We start from the raw sequence: 20,093 nt of genomic DNA, 5'->3' as shown, positions 1-20,093 counted from the left end.
TGGTTGCTCCGGACCCAGAGGGCTGCCCAACTGCACTCTGGGCTGTGCTCTCCTGGTTCCTTCACGTGGCGGCCATGCCTCTCTGTCCTGCACTCTTCTCAGGCCAGGCGTTTCTCCTCTCCTGTACACACTCCGGCAGGGCCCATCTCCTTTTCCTCATCTCCTCCAGATCCCAAGTCCCGGAATCCTCAAGTCCCGCCTCTGTCTGTCCTGCCCAGCCATTGGTTGTCAGCATCTTTATTTACCAATCAGAACCAACTGGGGGCAGGGACCCGCAGACACTTGTGTAAGCAGTTTGGGAGACCAAAATTAACCTTAGAATACAAGCAGCACTAGGCCAAACCCACTACACATGTGTGCATGTGGCCCTCTGGACGAGCAGCCAGGGCTTTCACCACTGAGCCACCTCTCCTTAAGTGGGTTGGGGATGTGCCCTGGTGTGCGTATGTAGTCAGAGGATGTTAGAGGTACGGTGCGATTGCCGCAGCGAAACACGATGAAACACTATGACTGAAAGCAGGTTGAGGAGAAAGGGGTTATTTCACTCGTGGTACATCATCTTGAACAGTGAGGACCGGAAGTCAAGTGAGGCAGGAACCAGAGGGAGGAGCCTGAGGCAGGAGCCCATGGGGAGGCCATGGAGGGTTGGTACTGCTTACTGCTTTGTTCCCCATGGCTTGCTCAGACTGCTTTATTATAAAACCCAGGACCATGAGCCCTGGTATGGCACCACCCACCTCCCCCATCAATCACCAATTAAGAAAATGGCCCGCAGCCCTCTTATGGAGGCTTCTTAATTTAGACTCCCTCCTCTCATTGACTTTACTTTGTGTCAAATTGGCGTAACTCTGTCTAGCCCAGAGGACAACTGGTGGGAATTGATTCCTTCTATCTGCTCTGTAGGTTCTGTGGCCTAAACAAACCTGCAGCCTGAGCCAGACTTCCAGAGGCTGCATCAGTAACCAACGGCAGGTCTCTGGGCAGCAGTGATAGGACGTGACCAAGGGGAGAGACCAGAATTGGTCTCCTGAGCTGAGTTATTCTAAAGCGAGGCAGTAATAATGAAGTCGTTTTCATAATGGTGTGACCCGTTGGCAATTCTTCACAAAGAAACAAAATAATCACATGGTGGTGATTTCTTCTCTTGGGTGCCCTGCAGCCCTGTGTATCCCAGTAGCCCAAGCGACCGGGCAGGGTGGGTTCCGGTTCTCCCTGCACGGTGGTCTTTCCTATGCGTGCAGACAAAGTTGAATCCACGGAGGAGCAGAGTAAATGATAACATCCAGTGGTAATACAGAGAACGATGCACTCAGTCCAGCACCACAGGGCAGAGGCAGGTGGATCTCTGTGAGCTCTGAGGTCACCCTGGTCTATATAATGAGACCTTCTCCCAAAGGAAAAGAGAAACAACACACACAGATTTAAACTTGCTCATTTCTGGAATTCGTCCACTTAATATTTTCAGACCTTAGTTTGCCACCCTAAAATGGAGGCTGCAAATGAGCCCAAGTCGGTGATGCAAACACGGAGAACCAGACACGTGCACAGAAATATCCACGGCAGAGGTGCTCAAGAGAGCCCAGGGAGCATCTCCAAATGCCCATCAGCAGATGGCTGCACAGAAGGACTGTGTGTCAGCATGTAGGAGCGTAAGGAGCACTCCAGGGAAGCGAGTCATGTCCCAGGGTCTGATGCCTCCATTTACCTGAAGGATCAGAGAGGCACCTTTCAGCCCAGAGCCCATCCATGAGGTGGTGATTCCCAGAGGCCCAGGGACGAGGCTGGCTGCGGTGTGCGGCCTTTCCCTTGGGTGACAGGACTGTGTCAGAGCTGACGGTGTAACACCAGTATTTGCTGAACTGTGTGGTTGATTTTACATCACAGGATTTCACCTCACCCACAAAAAGCATCTCTTATGAAGGTCAGAGCTAACGTTAAAGCACAGGCTAAAGAGAGATTTATACATCTTACCTCAGCACCAACCAGGAAATAAGGGGCACAGGCAAATCTTCCATAAACGTAATCTGGTAGTGGTAGTAGTATTTTTATTTTTATTTCATTATTAGTATTTGGATTGAGGCAGGGTCTTACAGTGCAGCCTCAGATGTCCTGGAACTCTTCACTGTAGACCAGGCTGGCCTCAAACTCACAGAGTCCCCTCCCCCCACCTCTGCCTCCTCGAGTGCTGGGATCAATTGCATGTTCCACCACACCCGGCTAGAAAGAAATTTCGCCATGTGGAGGAGTCAGCGGGAGCGTGGGTGCTGGGAGAGGATGACCAGAGCAGTGGGGAAGCTTACAGCTCAGAGCTGATGAACCTTAGGCTGCAGGGAGAGTGATGCAAGGTAAGAGAGAGGTAGAGGTTAAAAACGTCCTTAGATGCCAGGGATGATGGCTCAGTGCTTGGGAGCCTGAGACAGGAGGTTTGCTGCAAGCTCTAGGCTGGCCTGAGGTAGAGTGAGACCCTGTCTCAAAATAAAATGTAAAAAAGAAAAGTGTTTTTCCTATTTGGTTAGGAGGCCATGAAGATGTTTGCTTCTTTGAGGAACATAAGACTAATTATAGACAAGAAAGGTGAAATCAGACTTTGTTTAGAGCGAGTGAAGATCAGAGGACACGGGAGGCCAGAGGGACGGACTGATTTTCATGGGGGCCATGGAGGGTGACCCGGGCGCTGTAGCTGCTTCCACACCCAGGTTCCACACCCAGCACTGGTGTAGGCGCACGGGCCTGAGGGGCTGCTGTTCTTGTTTTTAATGTGTTCCATCCATGTGCACGTGCTCTGGAGGACACATGGGGGTTGGAGGACAACTGACAGGAATTGATTCTCTCCTCCTGTCACGTGGGTTCCCAGGACCGAACTCGGGTCTTCAGATTTGGCCGAGAGCACCTTTATCCACTGTGCAATCTCACGAAGCCGTATTGAGTTTTATAGAAACTAAACCAGCCATGTTTCAGAGGCCCAAACACAACAAAAGTCTTTGCCCTAAAATTTCCCCCCATTCACTCCTCCTCAGATCCTGCCAGGATGGGCGGGGCCATCCACAGTTGCCTGGGCCTTTGGATCCTTGTAGTCATAGATTCAGAAGAGTTTGCAGAGAGTGCATCTAAGCCTCTTTTGTTTCACCTACAATAGTTAAAAGTCCAGGGTGCTGGACTCAGCCGGTGGCCAGTGAGCTGATGTAGTTTTACCTGAACTTGAGGACTAGGAATGAGCAGGCGCCCAACCTCCAGATGACGCCAGTGCTCTGGGAAGTAAGCCAAAAACCAAACAAAAGCCACCCCGTGGACTGGGACCCCACCCCCAACCCCCAACCCCCACCCAGCTTTCCTGTGGAGGATACAACAGAGAAGAGAAAAATGGCTGTTGTCCATGTGGAAGGAAGTTTGAGGTGATCCTGGTAAACCACTTAGGGAGAAGCTGTCCTCACCGTACCAGACTCATTCGGAGTGCTTTGCAGTGTTCAAGGGGAGTTGAAGCCCACCTCAGCGGCCACGTCTCATGCACACCTGCACCTCTCCTAGGATAAAACCTTGAAGACATTTAATCCCCACTATAAAGCAGTCCTCAGTCCTTTCCCACCCCTTTCCACCTTCCTGCTCAGTCTATAAAATGGCGGGATCTCTGGTCCAGTGTTCCCTCCGCATTGAGATGATTTGCCCCATTGGGGTTGATTTCCCTGGAGGGGAGGGGATGGGGCAACTATCTCAAATTGCCCTGTGCTAGTACTAAATGGTTAATAAACCATTTAAAAGTTAAAAAGTTACGTTCTTCCTAGGACCTGGAATGATCTAAGCAAATACAAGTAGGCAGACGCCTTCGTGGGTGCCCTGGTTACTGAGACCAGCTGAGCTCTGCACGGCAGCCAGCGTAAGATTCGGGAAAGATCTACAGGAAAGCCATATGCAGAGGGAAGAGGGCATGCCTTACGAGACAGTAGAACCTCTCTGTCGAGGGGCAGAAGTGAGCTGTAGAGACGGCTCAGTGAGGAAGATGCAGCCTGCTGTCACAGCGTTCCGATCCCGGCACCATATCAAGTGACTCACACCTGCCTGTGACCAGCTTTAAGCTGACAGCTCTGGCCTCCCAGGGGACCCACATTCACTTCCACACAGCTACACACAGAGATTATAAACTAATGACTAGCCAGGCCGTGGCGCACTCCTTCAATCTTAACTCTCGGGAGGCAGAGGCAGAGGCGGAGGCAGGCAGACCTCTGGGTTGGAGCCCAGCCTGGTCTACACAGAGAACCCTGTCCCAACATAACAGTAGCGTCAGCATCAGCAGCAACAACAACGAAGTAAGCAGGCGGCATGGCTGCATGTGAGCAGCAGGCCCAGTAAGAAGGGACAGTTACACAGATGTTTGACAATGGCCCCAGAGCTTTCAAACCTGCTTACAGACAACCCACAGGTCAAAAAGCAGTGAATTCCATGTGAACACACACGGTGACCAACATGCTAAAAAAACACAAAACCCAAACAGATCCGAACAGTGGGCCTGCAGCGTGGAGGAGCGGTGACCAGAGCACGCGCTTGGGTCTTGCGAGCGATGGCTCGAAAGGGAAGATGTCTGCTACAGTGCTGAAGGAGCATTCTCCAGGCCTCAGACTCTATAGTCTGTGTTACCTGTAAAACGGAGAGCCTGGAGCTGGGCGTGGTAGTGCACACCTTTAATTTGAGCGCTCGGGGGCAGAGGCAAGTCGATCTCTCTTGAGTTCGAATCCAGCTTGGTTTACATAGCGAATTCTGGGACAGTCAGGGCTACGTAGAGAGACCCTGTTTCAAACAACAGAAAAGGCCTGAGCCGCTGAGATGGCTCAGCAGGTAAAGGTTCAGAGACCCAGGTTAAGGTAGGAAGAGAACCAGCTTCATCAGATTTATATGATGAATTATATAGTTTGTCCACACCCATACACACCGACACTGTTCATACACACACACACACACACACATGCCATTTAGACACAAGTAATAAATTTTAATTAAAAATAAACCTTTTCAAGAAAATTCAACCTGAAAAAGATTCATCACAAACGCCCCTACATAAGTGCTAACAGGATTTCTCTTCATGAAGACATTAAGTCTCCAGGAGGGAAGGGCAGTGTGAGAGGTCAGCCCAGTAATGGAGAATGTGCTTTACCTCACTAGATGACTTCAGAAGTTTTGACTGGTTTTGTGTGCGTGGATTTTTTTTCTCTTCTGATATTCTAAAATGTTTGACTCTGTCAAGTTTCCCGCAATCCAGTGTAATATCAGTAAATTTCAGAATTTTTTATGCAAGTCGACATGATTCTAGAAATATTAATTAAATTCAGATAAGGGATTTCATGCATGAGGGGACTTCAAAACATTGGGCAGAACTCTGTAACGGGACTTACGGGGGCAGGACAGACGGACCAACGGAACAGCTATCATGTCTACAAGTAGACTTGTGTCATTGCTGTGATACACTATTCCAGCTATGAGGCAACTTAAGATGAAAATGTCCATTATGGTCCTCAGAGTGATCTGCACCCACTGCGGGGGAGGGGCAAGCTTGGATTGGGGACACTGGTCACGTCGTAGCCACGGTCCAGCAGAGAGTAATGAGCTCTGGCGCTCAGTTCCCCTCCTGTTTATTCTGTTCAGGACTCAGCCCTTGAATCACACAGCCCCTAAATCACACAGCCAGCTTCCCGACCTCCAGTCTCAAGTAGTAAGGGTAACTCCATTGGGCCTGCCTAGAGGCCATCTCCCCCACCCCGCCCATCCCAGGGTCTGACATGTTGGCATCACAGCTATAATCTTCACTACTTCCTTTCATTGTATAACTGCACTCCAGGTACTGTCATGGAGAAGCTGGGAGCAACTTTTCAGAGGCAACCCCTTAAGGGGCCATGACTCTCATACTTTAGCAATTGTTTCTTTTTTGTTTTTATTTGTAAAAATTACTCTGTGTGTGGGGAGGGGAGAGAGAGAGAGGGAGGAACTTGGGGGGTCATGAGGCCGGGCAGCAGGCACCCTCACCTGCTGCACACTTTCCTTGGCCAGTTCTTTCTGTTCCTCCCTTGTGCGCTAGGATCTGTCTGTCAGCGTCTATTTTGTCCATCAAGCCCCGAGTCAGGAACTGGTGTGAGTTGTAGCTTGGCCATTGGAAATGTCACCATGTCTGATTATGGAAATGAAATTGCGTTCAGTTTAAGGATGTGTGTGGGGAACTGGATGTAAATGCCCCAGGATGATTCACTTTTCCTTCAGTGACTGAAGCTGAGTAACCGCAAGAGAGCAGGCGCGTGCACTGAGGCCCACTTGGTTCCTATCTGTTCAATATACAAGGTCTTGTTCAGAGTTTGAATCTAGATTTTTCCAAACAGCATGTGCCACCCTCTCCTCTCTCTCTCTCTCTCTCTCTCTCTCTCTCTCTCTCTCTCTCTCTCACACACACACACACACACACACACACACACACACTCTGAACTGGACACAGTAGTCCTCTCCTAGTGTAGTTGTGACCAGTGAGTAACAAGTAGCCCGTGTGTGACTCACGGTGCACAGTCTGGCTGTCCTTATAATCAAATGTGTCGTTCTACTGAGACAGTAGATTGACTCTCTGAGTGTTATGCCCTTGAGGACTTTCATGGAGACCCTAGCTGACCTCTTACCTTATCACACCCTTCAGGATTAGACCTCAGCGTGAAATGTGCGCACGGGCAGTCTGTGGGACCACGTGTGAGCTATCAGAGTGGCTGCTGGGGCAGGAGGGTCTGTAGGTGAGCAAGATAAATTCCCATGGAGGTCACGTAGGTGTGCAGAGACCCAGTCGTAAGCATACACATTTATTGCCCTGCTACAGAGTACTGCAGGCTCACAGTTGAGAATGAAAGACAGAGACGGCCTTCTGAGACAACCTCTCCCCCACCCCACCCCTCAAAAGAAACAGTATAGACAGGAAGCCATTGGAGAGAACTCCTCAAAAATTGTGATAGGGCTCTTCTGGGGACAGCACTTAGAGGCGCTCAGGATGGTCCAGCGTTTGACAACCGTCGTAGGCTTTCCTCCAATACAGCCTCTAACATAACCAAGCTGTCTCGAACCCCTGGCAACAGGATTGTTCACCTTTACACCAAGAAGGTTGGGAAAGCACCTAGATCTGCATGCGGTGGGTGCCGAGGCAGACTTCACGGGGTCCATGTGAGACCCCCAAGTCCGGGTGAGATTGTCTAAGACAGAGAAGCATCAGCAGGCCTATGGTGGCTCCATGTGTGCCGAGTGTGTCCGTGACAGGATCAGCGGGCTTTCCTTTCTGAGGAGCAGAAAATCATTGTGAAAGTGTTGAGGGCACAAGCAGAGTCAGAAAGCAAGATAAATATGCAACTTTTTAAGTAATAAAAAAAATTGTGATGGGGATGATCAAGTGTAGCTTTGCTCAGTTGATGGCTTCTGGTGGGGGTGGGGGTGGGGAAGGACTCAGTTCGCAGGGGCTGGCCACTGGAAATTGGACCATGTTCCAGTGAGATATGGGCAACAATAATTTGACTTTGTGTTTGTCATCTCCCCTTCTTCCTCCTCCTCATCTTCCTCCTCCTCTCCTCTTCCTCTTCTTCTTCCTCCTCTTCCTCCTCCTTCTTGGATGAGGTCACAAGGGGCGGGGCTGGGAGGCCTGGGAGGGCTGGGAAGTGATTAGAGTCCATTATGTGAGATTCCCAAATAACCAATAAAAATATTATGTTGGGGAAAAATAGTATGACTTGGTATGTCAGCACTCAGGTCAGCCACTGGCATTTATGCACTTAGTCTGTTAAGGCCAGTGCAGCCCTAGGTGTCTACCCCTCGTGTTCACAGAGCATTGGCAAGCGATGTCTGCCATCTCTCGGCCCCGTGGTACTGTGTAGGTCCACATGGTAGTGTGCAGTGCTGTGGTATTCTAGGGCTCTGTCATTCATCGCTGAGCCCACAGAAATTTATCTCCACGTGGCTGTCACTTTGAAGAATTTGGGGAACTTTATTGGCGCCTGTTTGCTGTCTCAGCTGTCGCCTTCCTCACACATCTCCTTTTCACCCACACAGCACTGCGCCTGCTCTCACACATCCAGCCCCCTGTATTGCGGTGCACATACAGTGTGCCCACTCTGGTGTCAGAGACGCCCTGAGGCCCTGCCACGCCCACCTGTGGCCACCTTCCTTCAAAGCCATTACGGGTCGGGAAAAACCACGTAGAGAGGGAGCTCTTTGCCAGCTGAACAGAGACACCTAACCAAATGGTTTTCTCCTCACACTTTTGGACCCGCATGTCTGAACCTGTTGGGGATATACACCAGGGGTTGGCGCTGTGTGTTGGGCAGGGCGGGGAGCTAGTTAGCCCAGCCTCAGCACCGGGGAAACCCCAGTGCTGGTCTCCAAGGAGGCTGAAGAAGGGTCTGTTTTCCACGTCTGCTTCTCAGGGCAGGAGAAACCGAGGTTCGGTGACTTCTGTTTTCAGAGAATTCGTGTGAAGGGACTAGAGCAGACTAGGCAAACGCAGACTCTTAGACTTTTCCAGCAGCGGCAAGAACTCGGTGTATGCCCTGTGCTGCCAGCCGGGGCTCTCGGGAAGTCTGTGTCAGACCATACTTTAGATTTTCAAGTTCTAATTTAAAATATTGACACCATCTTATCTTCTTGCCTTTTCTCTCTTTCTCTAGAATATTCTCCTTCTTGGATATCGTAACTCTATGTCGATGTGCACAGATTTCCAAGGTAGAGTATTGCCTGACTATTAGTGTCAGTGAGAGGGACAGGCTTGGTTCAAACAAAACATTATAGTTAAACCTTGTCTATTAAAATAACAGGGTTGGGGGATGGGATGGGGGTTTATGGACAGGAAACTGGGAATAAATGTAAATAAATTTTTAAAAAATCCAATAAAAAAGGGGTGGGGGAAATAACAGGGTTATAATTGTATCCTTTGTTTTCACTTAATATACACCGAGAATAGAAGTCATTCAGCTCACGCCCCTCACTCGGCCTTCTCTTTTCTGTCCATCTCCCAGGCCTGGAACATCTTAGCCCTGGATGGTAGCAACTGGCAACGAGTGGATCTTTTTAACTTTCAAACAGATGTAGAGGTAAGTAAATTCAGCTAGCTAGTTAGTTAGTTAGCTAGTTTTTAGCTAGTTAGTTTGGTGTGCGCGTGCATGTGCATGCGTGTACACTTGCCAAAGGGTAGATAGAGAGAGAACAAATTGGAGGAGTTGTTTCCCACCTCCCGCCAAGCAGGTTCCAAGAATCAGACTCCGGTTCCCAGCTTGGGAACAGGCGCCGTTACCCACTGAGGCATCTCTGGTCCCGTTGGTGGTAGTGTTTTTGGAGACAGGGTCTCTCTGTACCCACACCAGGTGGGCAGGGGACTGCAGAGATGGCTCATGGTGGGGGGGGTGCCAGCCGTTCCTGCACAGGACCCGGGCTTGGTTCCCAGTGCCACATGGTTGGTCACAACCCTCTGTAACTCTTGTTCTAGGCAATCTGATGCCCTCCTTGGCCTCTGAGGGTTCCAGTATTCACACTGCACACGTAAACTCACACAGGCAAACACACAGACCTATAACAAGATAAACTAACGTTAAAGATCGGCCTGAAGAGGCTGAGGGAGAAACAGCTTGAGTCAAGCACTTACGCATGAGGGAACTGGGTTACACGCCGGCGGGTTCACAGCCACGGCAGAATAAAGTGTTGACGTCACGGAGCTCAGGGCTTCTCTCCAGTGTCACTCTTTCTGAGCATGCGTGCCTGTTTCCCTGAGGTGAGGCACTTACATGAGACCAGAGATGGCTCAGTGGGCAAAGGCACTTGCCACCGAGCTTGACTATGTGAGTTCAGTCCTGGGGCCCCAGCACATGGCGGAAGGAGAGAACAGGTTCTTGCCAATTGCTCTCTGACCTTCACCCATGGACCATGGCATTTCTATACGTACACACATGTAAGTAAGTAAAAAATAAGTTGTACATTTCCTCCCCAGCTTTCATAGTTACTGAAAATGCTCTTCACCACAGCCGTTGATGTCGGAGAGCAGGGAGCCCTTTAAGAACATTGTCCTTGGTGAGCTGTCTGTCCCAGCGGAGGGGCACCCTCCCCCCAAGTGTATGGACATCACAAACTGGACTTACTGGGTGACAAACAAGACAGAAACAACCCACAGGGCGGTGGGGTAAGGGAGAGGCGGGTCTGGGAGCGACTGGGGACAGATGAATGTAATGAAAACATTGCCCGAGATTCTCAAAGTCACAGGAAGTGACCGCGCCCTGCGTTACAGTTCAACTCTGGGGCCTCGTGCTCCTGGAAGGCCCTGCTCTCCGCGGAGCCCCTCCTTCTAACAATGTGCTCCTGTGGTCGTTAGGCCTAGCGGGTAACAGGGTTATTGAATAAATATCGAACTGGCAGAGGTCTTGGTATTTCCCTCTTAGAGGCAGTGACCTGTAATTGTCACCAAGACTGTTTTTTTTTAATTCTGGTATAAGAAACTTTTGTTCCAGTGAAGGAAGAATAAAGAAATTCTCAAAATGGAGAGACACGGATGCTGCGGGGTTCAGCTGTTAGGTGCTTACAGCCTGAGGTTTCCGAGTCCTAATCGTTTTTTCCCCTTAGTAACCTTGCTTTAAAAATGATAAACTCAAGGTAGGGGTGGCTCAGTGTTAAAAGCGCTTCGTGCTTTTCTAGGGGACCCAAGTTCAGTTCCCAGCACTCATGCAGGGTAGCTTACAAGCAAGTGCTTGAGTTCCAGGGATCCAGCACTCTCTCTGGCCTTTGCGGGTACTCACAGACATACACATAAATTAGAATATATATCTTTAAAATTAGCTCAGTAATCCTCAAGCATGGTGGACAGGCCGGGGTCAAGGTTCAGACTTGCAACCCAGCTGCAATGTTAGCCAGGTATCAGTGAGTGCCAGCCCCTTGGATGCTGTGGCTCGTGTCCTAGAAAGTTCACTGCTTACAGATCTCTGCCAAGATGGCTGTGCATAACTGCACACCACACACACACATAATACACGCACATTACAGATTGACTTCCCCTTCAGCAGCACGATTTTATTCTCCCAGTGGCTGCCACAGCTACGGTTGAGTCACCTTGTGTTTGGGGAGGTTGTGTCCAAACCCTCTGCCAGGCAGTGAGGCTTTCAGAGAGTCCTCACTGTGCTGCCCTGGAGAACGCGGTCCTCAGTGCCTGGGGCAAGGATGGACTCCGATTGCACTGGGACAAGCGCACTGACGGACAAGCGCACTGACGGACAAGCACACTGACAATTCAGCGTGCACCACGCTCACAGCGCATTTTACACTGGTAAGACATAAGCCGGATGCAAAAGTGACCGCTTCTCATCTTTCTCCATTTAAGGGCCGAGTGGTGGAAAACATCTCCAAGAGGTGCGGGGGCTTCCTTAGAAAGCTCAGCTTGCGTGGCTGCATCGGCGTCGGGGACTCCTCCTTGAAGTGAGTGACAAACACAGTGACCACTCGGTCACAGCAGCTGATGGTTGACATCAGAAAAAGCAAAGCAAACTCGGCCTAGATTTTCTTCCTTCCTTTCTGTGGTGATTTGGAAGAACAGGCCACTGACATGAGGGGTACAGCCTGGAGACAAATGGCTTCACCTGCCTAGTGTGAGCTCTGTCTCCTGGATGCCAGGGGGGAGGTTATGGAGCACGTGTGGAGTGCCAGGGTGCACATCAAATCAGTGCTGAGTCCTGGATTTGCTCAGTCTCCTCTGTCCCTTTCTCCCCAACCCCCTCCGGCCATCTCTCTAGTTTCTTAAGAGACTTTACTCACACACAAAGCAACTCTTTCAGAAATGCCTTTATGGTAAGATAGATTTTTGCGTATTCATGATGGGACAGGATTATTGCATTATTTTACCTTAATTACAGCAGTCGGCATCCCTGTGCAGCTATGCGTACCCCCGTCCTCCTAGGTAGCCGTGGTTTGCTGGGGTAGCAAAGGTTTATTCGACTGACAGGTTACAGTCCAACATCGAGGGAAGCCAAGGCAGTAGCTTGAGGTAGAGGCCATAGAGGCCGCTGCTCATTGGCTGGCTAAGCCTCTTTTCTTACACAGCCCGGAGCCACCTGCTTAGGGATGGTGTCACCCACCGTGGGCTGGACCCGCCCTCATTGATTAGCAGTTAAGATAACATCCCAGAGCTGGCCACAGGGCAGTCCAGGTGAAGCTGAGGTTGGAGACTCTACCCAGTCGTTGTCACCTCTCCCCAGGTGACTCCAGGTTTATATATAGCTGATAGATGAAGCTAACGATGACGTCAGGCTTGGAGGAAAGCATTCTTACTGCAGAGCCATCTCTCCAGCCCATAAAAGATTAAAATATAAATAAATAAAAGACAGAATCTCTCTATTATGTAGCTCTGGCTGTCCTGGAACTTGCTGTGGATGGCCTTGAACTCACAGATCCACACCACTCAGCCTCCATGAGGATGGTCTAAGCAGGGATACCGTGGAAAGTAGAGGAAAGGAGGGTAGATGCAGGCCACGCGGCGTGACTGTGGTCATCACTCAGCGCCCACCAGAGTGGAAAATGCCGCAATGAAGCTGTCATTGTGGACAGCGTAGATAGACCAATAACTTAATGACTAGCTCGGGCCCTCGGGCAGGCTTTTCTGCCTATGAAGTTTTGTACGTCAGTGAAGTGGAAGCAGGGTATGGCAGGGCATGCACCTATAGGCCTGAGGTAGCTTACAGTGCAAGACATGGACATGAGACACTTGTCTCACTGAAGACACCAAAATGAATGTGAAAATGAGGCTTGCTAGTGGGAATATCAAAGGCCACTCCATTGTTTGCTTGTTCTTTTGTCTTAGAATCTCATGATGTAGCCCTGGCTGGCCTGGAGGTCCCAGAAATCCTCCTGTCTCTGCCTCCTGAGGGCTGGGGTTAAAGGTGTGCGTCACCACTGCCTGATGAGGAATACCTTCTCACCGTGGAATGGAAACCCTGATTCACTAGGAAAACCCTGCTGAGAGAAACAAGAACTGGCTTGTTCTGAATTTGAGACCCAAAATCTGTATGGATTACGTTGGTCTCTGCATCAGAGGGAGCCTCTGCTCCTGTGTGCACGGTTCCTGGCATTCAGTGCAGTTGCTCCGGGATTCCTTCACGTCGCCGTAAATACCAACTGATTGTTTCCTTTTTATGGCTGAGCAGCAATCCTTCCTCCGATACAGGTGCCAGGCTCACAGCCTGTAAACCTGTCTGTCTGAAGAGGCTGGGGAGATGGCTCAGGGGTTAAGAGCTCGTGGTCTTTGGAGTTCCCAGCACCAGTGTCAGGTAGCTCAGACCCTACCGTAACCGCAGCTCCAGGGATCCAGCGCCCCCTGCTGGCCTCCATGGGCACCTGCACTCATGTGCACATATACATACCAGTGAATAAAGGTAACCTCTTACGGTTGTATTTAATAGACCAGCCTCACTGAACCTCACAGCTCAGCCTAGCTCTAGGTGTGTTTAGAACACTGCAATGACCACAGAGCTGAGCAAATCCATCCAGCACAAAGTCCGTCTCATTGCGTGGTTGTGAGTGTCTTATATGCTTTATTGAGTGTCTGCATCTAAACACAGCGTTGTCTCTCTGGGTTTCGGTGTTCGTCCAGCTGTGCCCCCGTACACTCTGGAGGGTTTCTGGCTACAGATGCTTGTGTCACCCCCTCCCCCTGAGAGTCTGACCACAGGTGCTTGGGAGCTGTGGTCACTGAGACGAAGCTTATTTCAGCTCCCAGTTTCAGAAGGCTTGGTCTGAGCCGTCTGCCCCTGTGTGTACTGATTCTGTGTGACAGAGACAGCTGTCGATGAACAGGAAGCAGAGCGCAGGACAGGAAGGAGCCAGGGGAAGGTAGCTCCAGGGGCCCACTCCCCGCACCCTGCTTCCTCTGTCGAGATCCCTCTCCTCAAAATCCTACAGAGTCTAAGGGACCCAGTGCAGATTCAGACTGCTGTACTCCACCACACCAAGGCAGGGAAACCAAAATTCAAAATGTGATGTCTACTCACTGCCTGACTTTGTCAGATAACCACTAAAAGTCCAGGTCCAACCACTTTGTCTGTCAGTCAAGGAATCTGCAGTGGGGGTCCCAGGCAGCCCCTGTCAGCCAGGGGATCTTCTGCAGTGTGTATGTGTGTGTGGGTGGGAGTGTGTCCCTTGCAGCCACTGTCAGCTGTTTGTGTGTGTGCGTGTGCGTGTACGTGTGTGTGTGTGTGTACGTGCGTGTGCGTGTACGTGTGTGTGTGTGTGTGTGTGCGCGCCCGTGCAGCCACCCTCAGCTGGGGATCTGCTGCTTGTGCTCACTTCTGTTTACAGACATCAGGGGTCTTTCTAGTTTGCACCATTACAGATAAAGCTGTTGGGAGTGTTCATTTCTCCGGGAATAAAGCAGTTGGGCCGTGTAAGTACGTGCTTACAGACGTTTGCTTGCTTGCAGAAGACAAGGTCTCTCTGTGTAGCTGGCCTTCAACTTCTCCTGCTGGCCTCTCAAGTGCTGGCATTACAGACGTGCACCATGCCAGCCTCACTTTTGTGTCTTGTGGTGCAAGGGGTCAAAACCAGGACTTTAACATGTTAGGCAAACATTCCACCATCGCACGCACGCACGCACGCACGCACGCAGCACCAAGTATGCTAGGCTCTCTGGCCAATGAGTTCTTGAAATCTGCCTTTCTTTGCCTCCTGGTACTGGGATCACAAACCTGTGTGTGCCGCTTTGGTTTGGGGACTGGGGATCAAACTCAGGGTCACCTGCTTGTTCGGCTCCTCAGCCCCTGCTTTGACCCAGGCACACACGCCTCTCCCCCCCCCTCTTCAACACTTACTTGCGTGTGTGCATGCACACATGCCACGGACTGTGCTGGAGGTCAGCACACAAGCCTGGCTCTCTGCTGCCCCAGGCTTTCTGAGCATCAGCCTCAGGCCACGAGGCCTGGCCCCGAGCATCTTGGCCATCTCCGTGTCCCCCCAGTCCCACTTTGACTTTGATGAAGCCTCCAATCTACTTTGCAAACGGAATGTAGGGTTGTAAGTTCCGGTGTGCTCTGGGACTTACAGTTCTTCACATTCCTGCAATCCCTGGTGTGGCTGGTGTGTCCCCTTCACTTTGGCTTGGTGACACCTGTTCTCTTCTCTGTCTCTCCGATGCTGCCCAGTGCGTTAATGCTTTGAGTCCATGGATCATTTGGGGAAATGTCTGTCCAGGTCATGTGTCCATTTTTTCATTGGTTGTTTTTTATTGACTTTTGAGAATTCTTAATATGTTTTAGATACCAGTGCTTTGCACAGCACCTTTGCAGGGGTGCTCGCCCAGGCTCCTAACTGCCTGTCTGAAAGGAAGTCGCTTTGCAGATTGATTTAATTTGTAAATTGTTGTGTTTGTGTGGGCCTGCATGCATTTATGTGTACCGTGTGTGTGCAGTATCCGCAGAGGCTAGAAGAAGGCATTGGGTTTCTCTAGAACTGGAGTTATGGATTTGAGAGCCACCATGTTGGTGCTGGGAACTGAACTTGCATCCTCTGGAACGACAGCCAGTGCTACTAACTGGGCAGCCATCTCTCCAGCCCCTGAAGGGGAGTTTTTAATGAAAGGCATTTCACAGAGTTCTTCCTTATGGAACATAGCACTTCTGTGTTCCTGGGGTCACACACGCCCTATGCTGTGCCTGCCTTGTGAAAGTCTTCAGAGTTCTTTGATTTTATTTGATATGTATGTGTGAATGCCTTTATGAATGCAGCATGTGTGCCTGGTGCCTACTGAGGCCAGAGCAGGCATCAAATGTCCTGGAACTGAAGTTGTGTTGCCATGTGGGTGCCGGGAAAGTAAACAGTGCTCCTGACTGCTGGACCCCCTATGACCCACCCCTTAGAAGCTTCGTAGTTTTAACTCGAATCCTGACTTTAAAAAAAAAAAAGACATTGCATATGCTTTGTGGTTTTGCCTGCATGTATGAGTGAGTGAGGGTGTCAGGCCTGTCACGCCTCTAGAACTGGAGTTACAGACAGTTGTGAGCTGTCGTGTAGGTGCTGGGAATTAAACCCAGGACCTCAGGAAGAGCAGTCAGTGCTCTGAACGGCGGAACCACGTCTTCCAGGCCTAGTTTGACTATCTGGGGGAAGTTGTTGGTCGTTGAACCCAGGATCTCACTCATGCCGAGCTTTCCCACTGAGCCCTGCCCCTGATGAGAGCTGGTCTTTATATGTGGACTAGGGCACACATTTAGGGCACACATTTGGATTTGGGTTCTGGCTACAGATACCCAGTTACTCTGGTATAATCTGTGACTTACAGTCCGCCACACACTCTAATGGCTAGTGCCATCGTGTCTTGAAACCAGACAGTTGTTTTCCAGCCCTGCTTACAGAGCTACAAAGTTAGCTTCAAGTGTTCAGCTCCTCGAAGCTTGTCCTGAGGTGTGCGAAAGTTGCATACATATTTTGTCATACTTAGTTCTAAATATTTTTTCCAAAAAAAAATATTTTAAATTATGTGCACATGTTTATCCATTGGCAGTGGGTGGGGTGGGATGGGGTGGGTATATTTGAGTACAGTGCCCAAGGAGTCCAGAAGAGGTCACCCGATCCCCTGGAGTTGGAGTTAGAGCTGAGCCATCTAATACGTGTGCTGGGAACTGAACTCAGGTCCTCTGCAAGGGCAGTATGTGCTCCTAACCGCTGAGCCATCCCTCCAGCGGGGAGGATCTAAATCTCTGAAGTGCTGCTGCAAGCTGTATACTCCAGACTTCTTCACTGTTCGTCAGTAGGAAGAGAAAACTGATTCATTTTTATACGTTGATCCCCCCACACCCCCCTCACAGTTCTTCACTTTACTTCAGTGTCCCCGTGAGCCTCCATCGCACTGACCTTCTTCCTGCCCTAGCTGGTCTGTGGTCAGCGCGTCCAGAACATTTTCAGCTTGGTCACTGGGTTTTCATATTTAAAACATAACATGCTTTCTTCTCAAATGAATAAAAACCTCTTGTGTCTCCATAAAATACCGCCACTCTACCATAGCGGCCCAGCATCCGCACGACTCAGCGAGGACCTTCAGCGCCTTTCGTTCCTATAACTGCTGTTGGGAGTTTAAGCCTTCATCGATTTGACTGTTGTTTGGGGCTTTGTGAGGCTTGGGGCTGGCAGGCTCGAGGGACTGTGCTCCTGTAGCACTTGGAAGCCCATGGTCCCCACCACCCTAGAAACAGTGACACCGTTTTAAGTCTTTGCAGGTAGAGGTAGCCAGTGTACCCCACCAAAGGGCCGAGGAGATGGTCTGGTGTCAGGATTCTAGCTGAGACTTTCCCCAGTAGCGGGTAGCGGCTCTCCTGCACATGTCAGGGTCACGCATGGCAGCTGCCGGCATCTATCCCTCTCGCCCCTGCCGAGCCTCATGAACTGCTTGGGTTTCGTCTCCACCTTCCTAGCCCTGCCCAGAGACCCACTTTGGTTCCCATCCCTACACACCAGCAGGGCAGAGCGAGCAGGTGGCATGCAGTCTGTGGCCAGGTTTTGGAGGGGGCGGTTATGTCATGGACCAGCCAGGACCCGTGAGACCCGCTGGAGGGTCTCAGGAAGATGCAGGCTGCGTGAGCCTGTCCTGACAGGGAGCTGTAGTGGCGTGTAGCTTTCTGCTTCTGGCCCTGCCATCACCCACAGTGAGGCAGCTAGCTATTCTCCATAACTTGCGGTCCTTGCCGGCAAATGACGGGTCTTGATACTAACAAGACTGACAGTGGTCCGAGTGCCCCGGAGCACAGCACAGGGGAGATCTCGCCCTTGCTTCAAATGGACTTTTCCAGTGGAGAACTGTCAGATCTCCCATCTCAGATGATCCCCAAGGTGGGGCTGGAGGAGGGTCAGCAGACAGGTAGCTTGGGCCTTTGTACAAGCTAGCAGTAGGCAGCGTCTGGGAGTGTCCCAGCTTACTGAGCCCTGTATCTGCCAAGAAGTCTGTGGCCTTTGCTGATCTGAGTTAAAGAGGATTTGGAAAGCACTGTTTGAAGTGGATGGCTGTGCTGCCCTCTAGTGGCCACTTCGTGGCTTGCAGCCACTATAGCGCTGTAGCCACTGGAGGCTCACCCTGAGTGCTTCCTTTTTTTTTTTTTTTTTTTTTCCTTTTCCTACTTTGGGGAAAAACTTTTTTTTTCTTCTTCTCATTTTAGGACCTTTGCACAGAACTGCCGGAACATTGAACACTTAAACCTCAATGGCTGCACAAAAATCACTGACAGGTAGGACTGAGACTGGGTCTAGGCAGAGTGGCCACAGGAGATGGAGAGAAACACGGTCGGAAATGTCTTTAATATGCCTGCCTCTTTGCAGCACGTGTTACAGCCTTAGCCGATTCTGTTCCAAGTTGAAACACCTGGATCTCACGTCCTGCGTGTCTGTCACCAACAGCTCCTTAAAGGGCATCAGGTGAGAGTCCTTGGCGTTTGGGGCGGGGTGGGGTCAGAAGAAAGTGTGGGCCGAGGAGGCGTCTCAGTCTGTAAGGCAATGGATGTTCCAGCATCCAGCTCCAGGTAAACAGCCAGGACCGGTGGCTCCTACCTGTGACCCTAGTGCTCACTGGTCACCAGCCTAGCTGAATTGGGAAGTTCCAGCCAGGCTCAGTGAGAGACCCTGTGTGATACGGGGTTGGGGGTGGGGGCAGAATGCAGGAGAATAGACATGAGTCATGAGAGAGGATATAAAGCTAGGGCTGGGAAGAGGCTCGGCAGTTAGAGCACTGCTGCTCCTGCAGAGGAACCCAACACCCATGCTGGACAGCTAACAGTTGCCTCTAGGTCTAGGGGTATGAAGCCCTTTCTGGACAGTGTGGACCACTGTATTCAGAGACATATATCCACCCACACACACGTATGCACACACACGCACACATATACACACACACCACATACACACACCACATCACATACATACTCACACGCATACACATGCACACACACCACACGCATATGCGTGCGTGAACACAATTTAAACTTTAAAAGATTTCAAAGCTAATTATTTTCTATTTTCTCTTTTTAAAAATATTTATTTTTATGTGCATTGGTGTTTTGCCTGTTTGCATGTCTATGTGAGGGAGTCAGGTCCTCTGGAACTGGAGTTACAGACAGAAGTGAGCTGCCGTGGGGTGCTGGGAATTGAACTCAGGACCTCCGGAAGAGCAGCCAGTGCTCTTAACCATCAACGTCTCTCCAGGCCCATCTTCTATTTTCAATGCTATTATTTTCTTTTTGTGGTGGATAAGTACATAAAATTGTAATTAACAGTGAAAGTGTCAAATCCTAGCTAAACTTATGGCTTCAGAATGACCCTACTAACTGCACAGATTTCACTGAGATGTGCAGAATTTGAGACTAGCTCAGTGTTTGATTCGCTACCTTGACCTAACTTTGCCATATTTTTTTGCTTGTGGGTTCATTGCAATTAACTGATTTTTAAAAAATTAATAACAAAAGGTGGTAAGTAAGGAAGATTCCTCAAAGTCAACCTCTGGCCATACAGAACATGCACCCACACATATGTGCGCTTAGAGAACCCCTAAAGCCAACCCTAGTACGGTCAGTGCCTTGGACTGAGGCATTCCCGGTGACTCTACTGGGTGAGGAGGCGGCGGTTCAGGCAGCGCCTGGCTAGTCTCACCTCTCTAGGTTGTCTGTCATGTACTGAGTTCAGCACCTTCTGCAGGAGGTTGTCTGTGGTGTACTGAGTTCAGCACCTTCTGCATGAGGTTGTCTGTGGTGAATTGAGTTCAGCACCTTCTGCAGGAGGTTGTCTGTGGTGTACTGAGTTCAGCACCTTCTGCAGGAGGTTGTCTGTGGTGTACTGAGTTCAGCACCTTCTGCAGGAGGTTGTCTGTGGTGTATTGAGTTCAGCACCTTCTGCAGGAGGTTGCCTGTGGTGTACTGAATTCAGCACCCTCTGCAGGAGGTTGTCTTTGGTGTACTGAGTTCAGTGCCTTCTGCAGGAGGTTGTCTTTGGTGTACTGAGTTCAGCACCCTCTGCAGGAGGTTGTCTGTGGTGTACTGAGTTCAGCACCTTCTGCAGGAGGTTGTCTGTGGTGTACTGAGTTCAGCACCTTCTGCAGGAGG

General features: G+C 50.4%; 1 protein-coding gene across 1 annotated transcript in view; it reads left to right on the top strand.

The window, feature by feature from the left end:
- The window catches only part of Fbxl2 (F-box and leucine rich repeat protein 2), a 48,559-nt gene that overhangs the window by 16,471 nt on the left and 11,995 nt on the right, over positions 1 to 20,093 (top strand). The window contains exons 3-7 of the mRNA XM_032910987.1: positions 8,664 to 8,718; positions 9,012 to 9,086; positions 11,354 to 11,448; positions 18,162 to 18,230; positions 18,322 to 18,417. Coding sequence (XP_032766878.1) covers positions 8,664 to 8,718; positions 9,012 to 9,086; positions 11,354 to 11,448; positions 18,162 to 18,230; positions 18,322 to 18,417 — 390 coding nt within the window. The remainder of the gene's footprint in view (positions 1 to 8,663; positions 8,719 to 9,011; positions 9,087 to 11,353; positions 11,449 to 18,161; positions 18,231 to 18,321; positions 18,418 to 20,093) is intronic.

Source organism: Rattus rattus, chromosome 8 (genome assembly GCF_011064425.1).
Source record: "Rattus rattus isolate New Zealand chromosome 8, Rrattus_CSIRO_v1, whole genome shotgun sequence".
In the NCBI taxonomy this organism is placed as follows: Eukaryota; Metazoa; Chordata; class Mammalia; order Rodentia; family Muridae; genus Rattus; species Rattus rattus.
The sequence above is the reverse complement of the archived record's forward strand: the minus strand, read 5'-3'. Positions and strand labels throughout refer to the sequence as shown.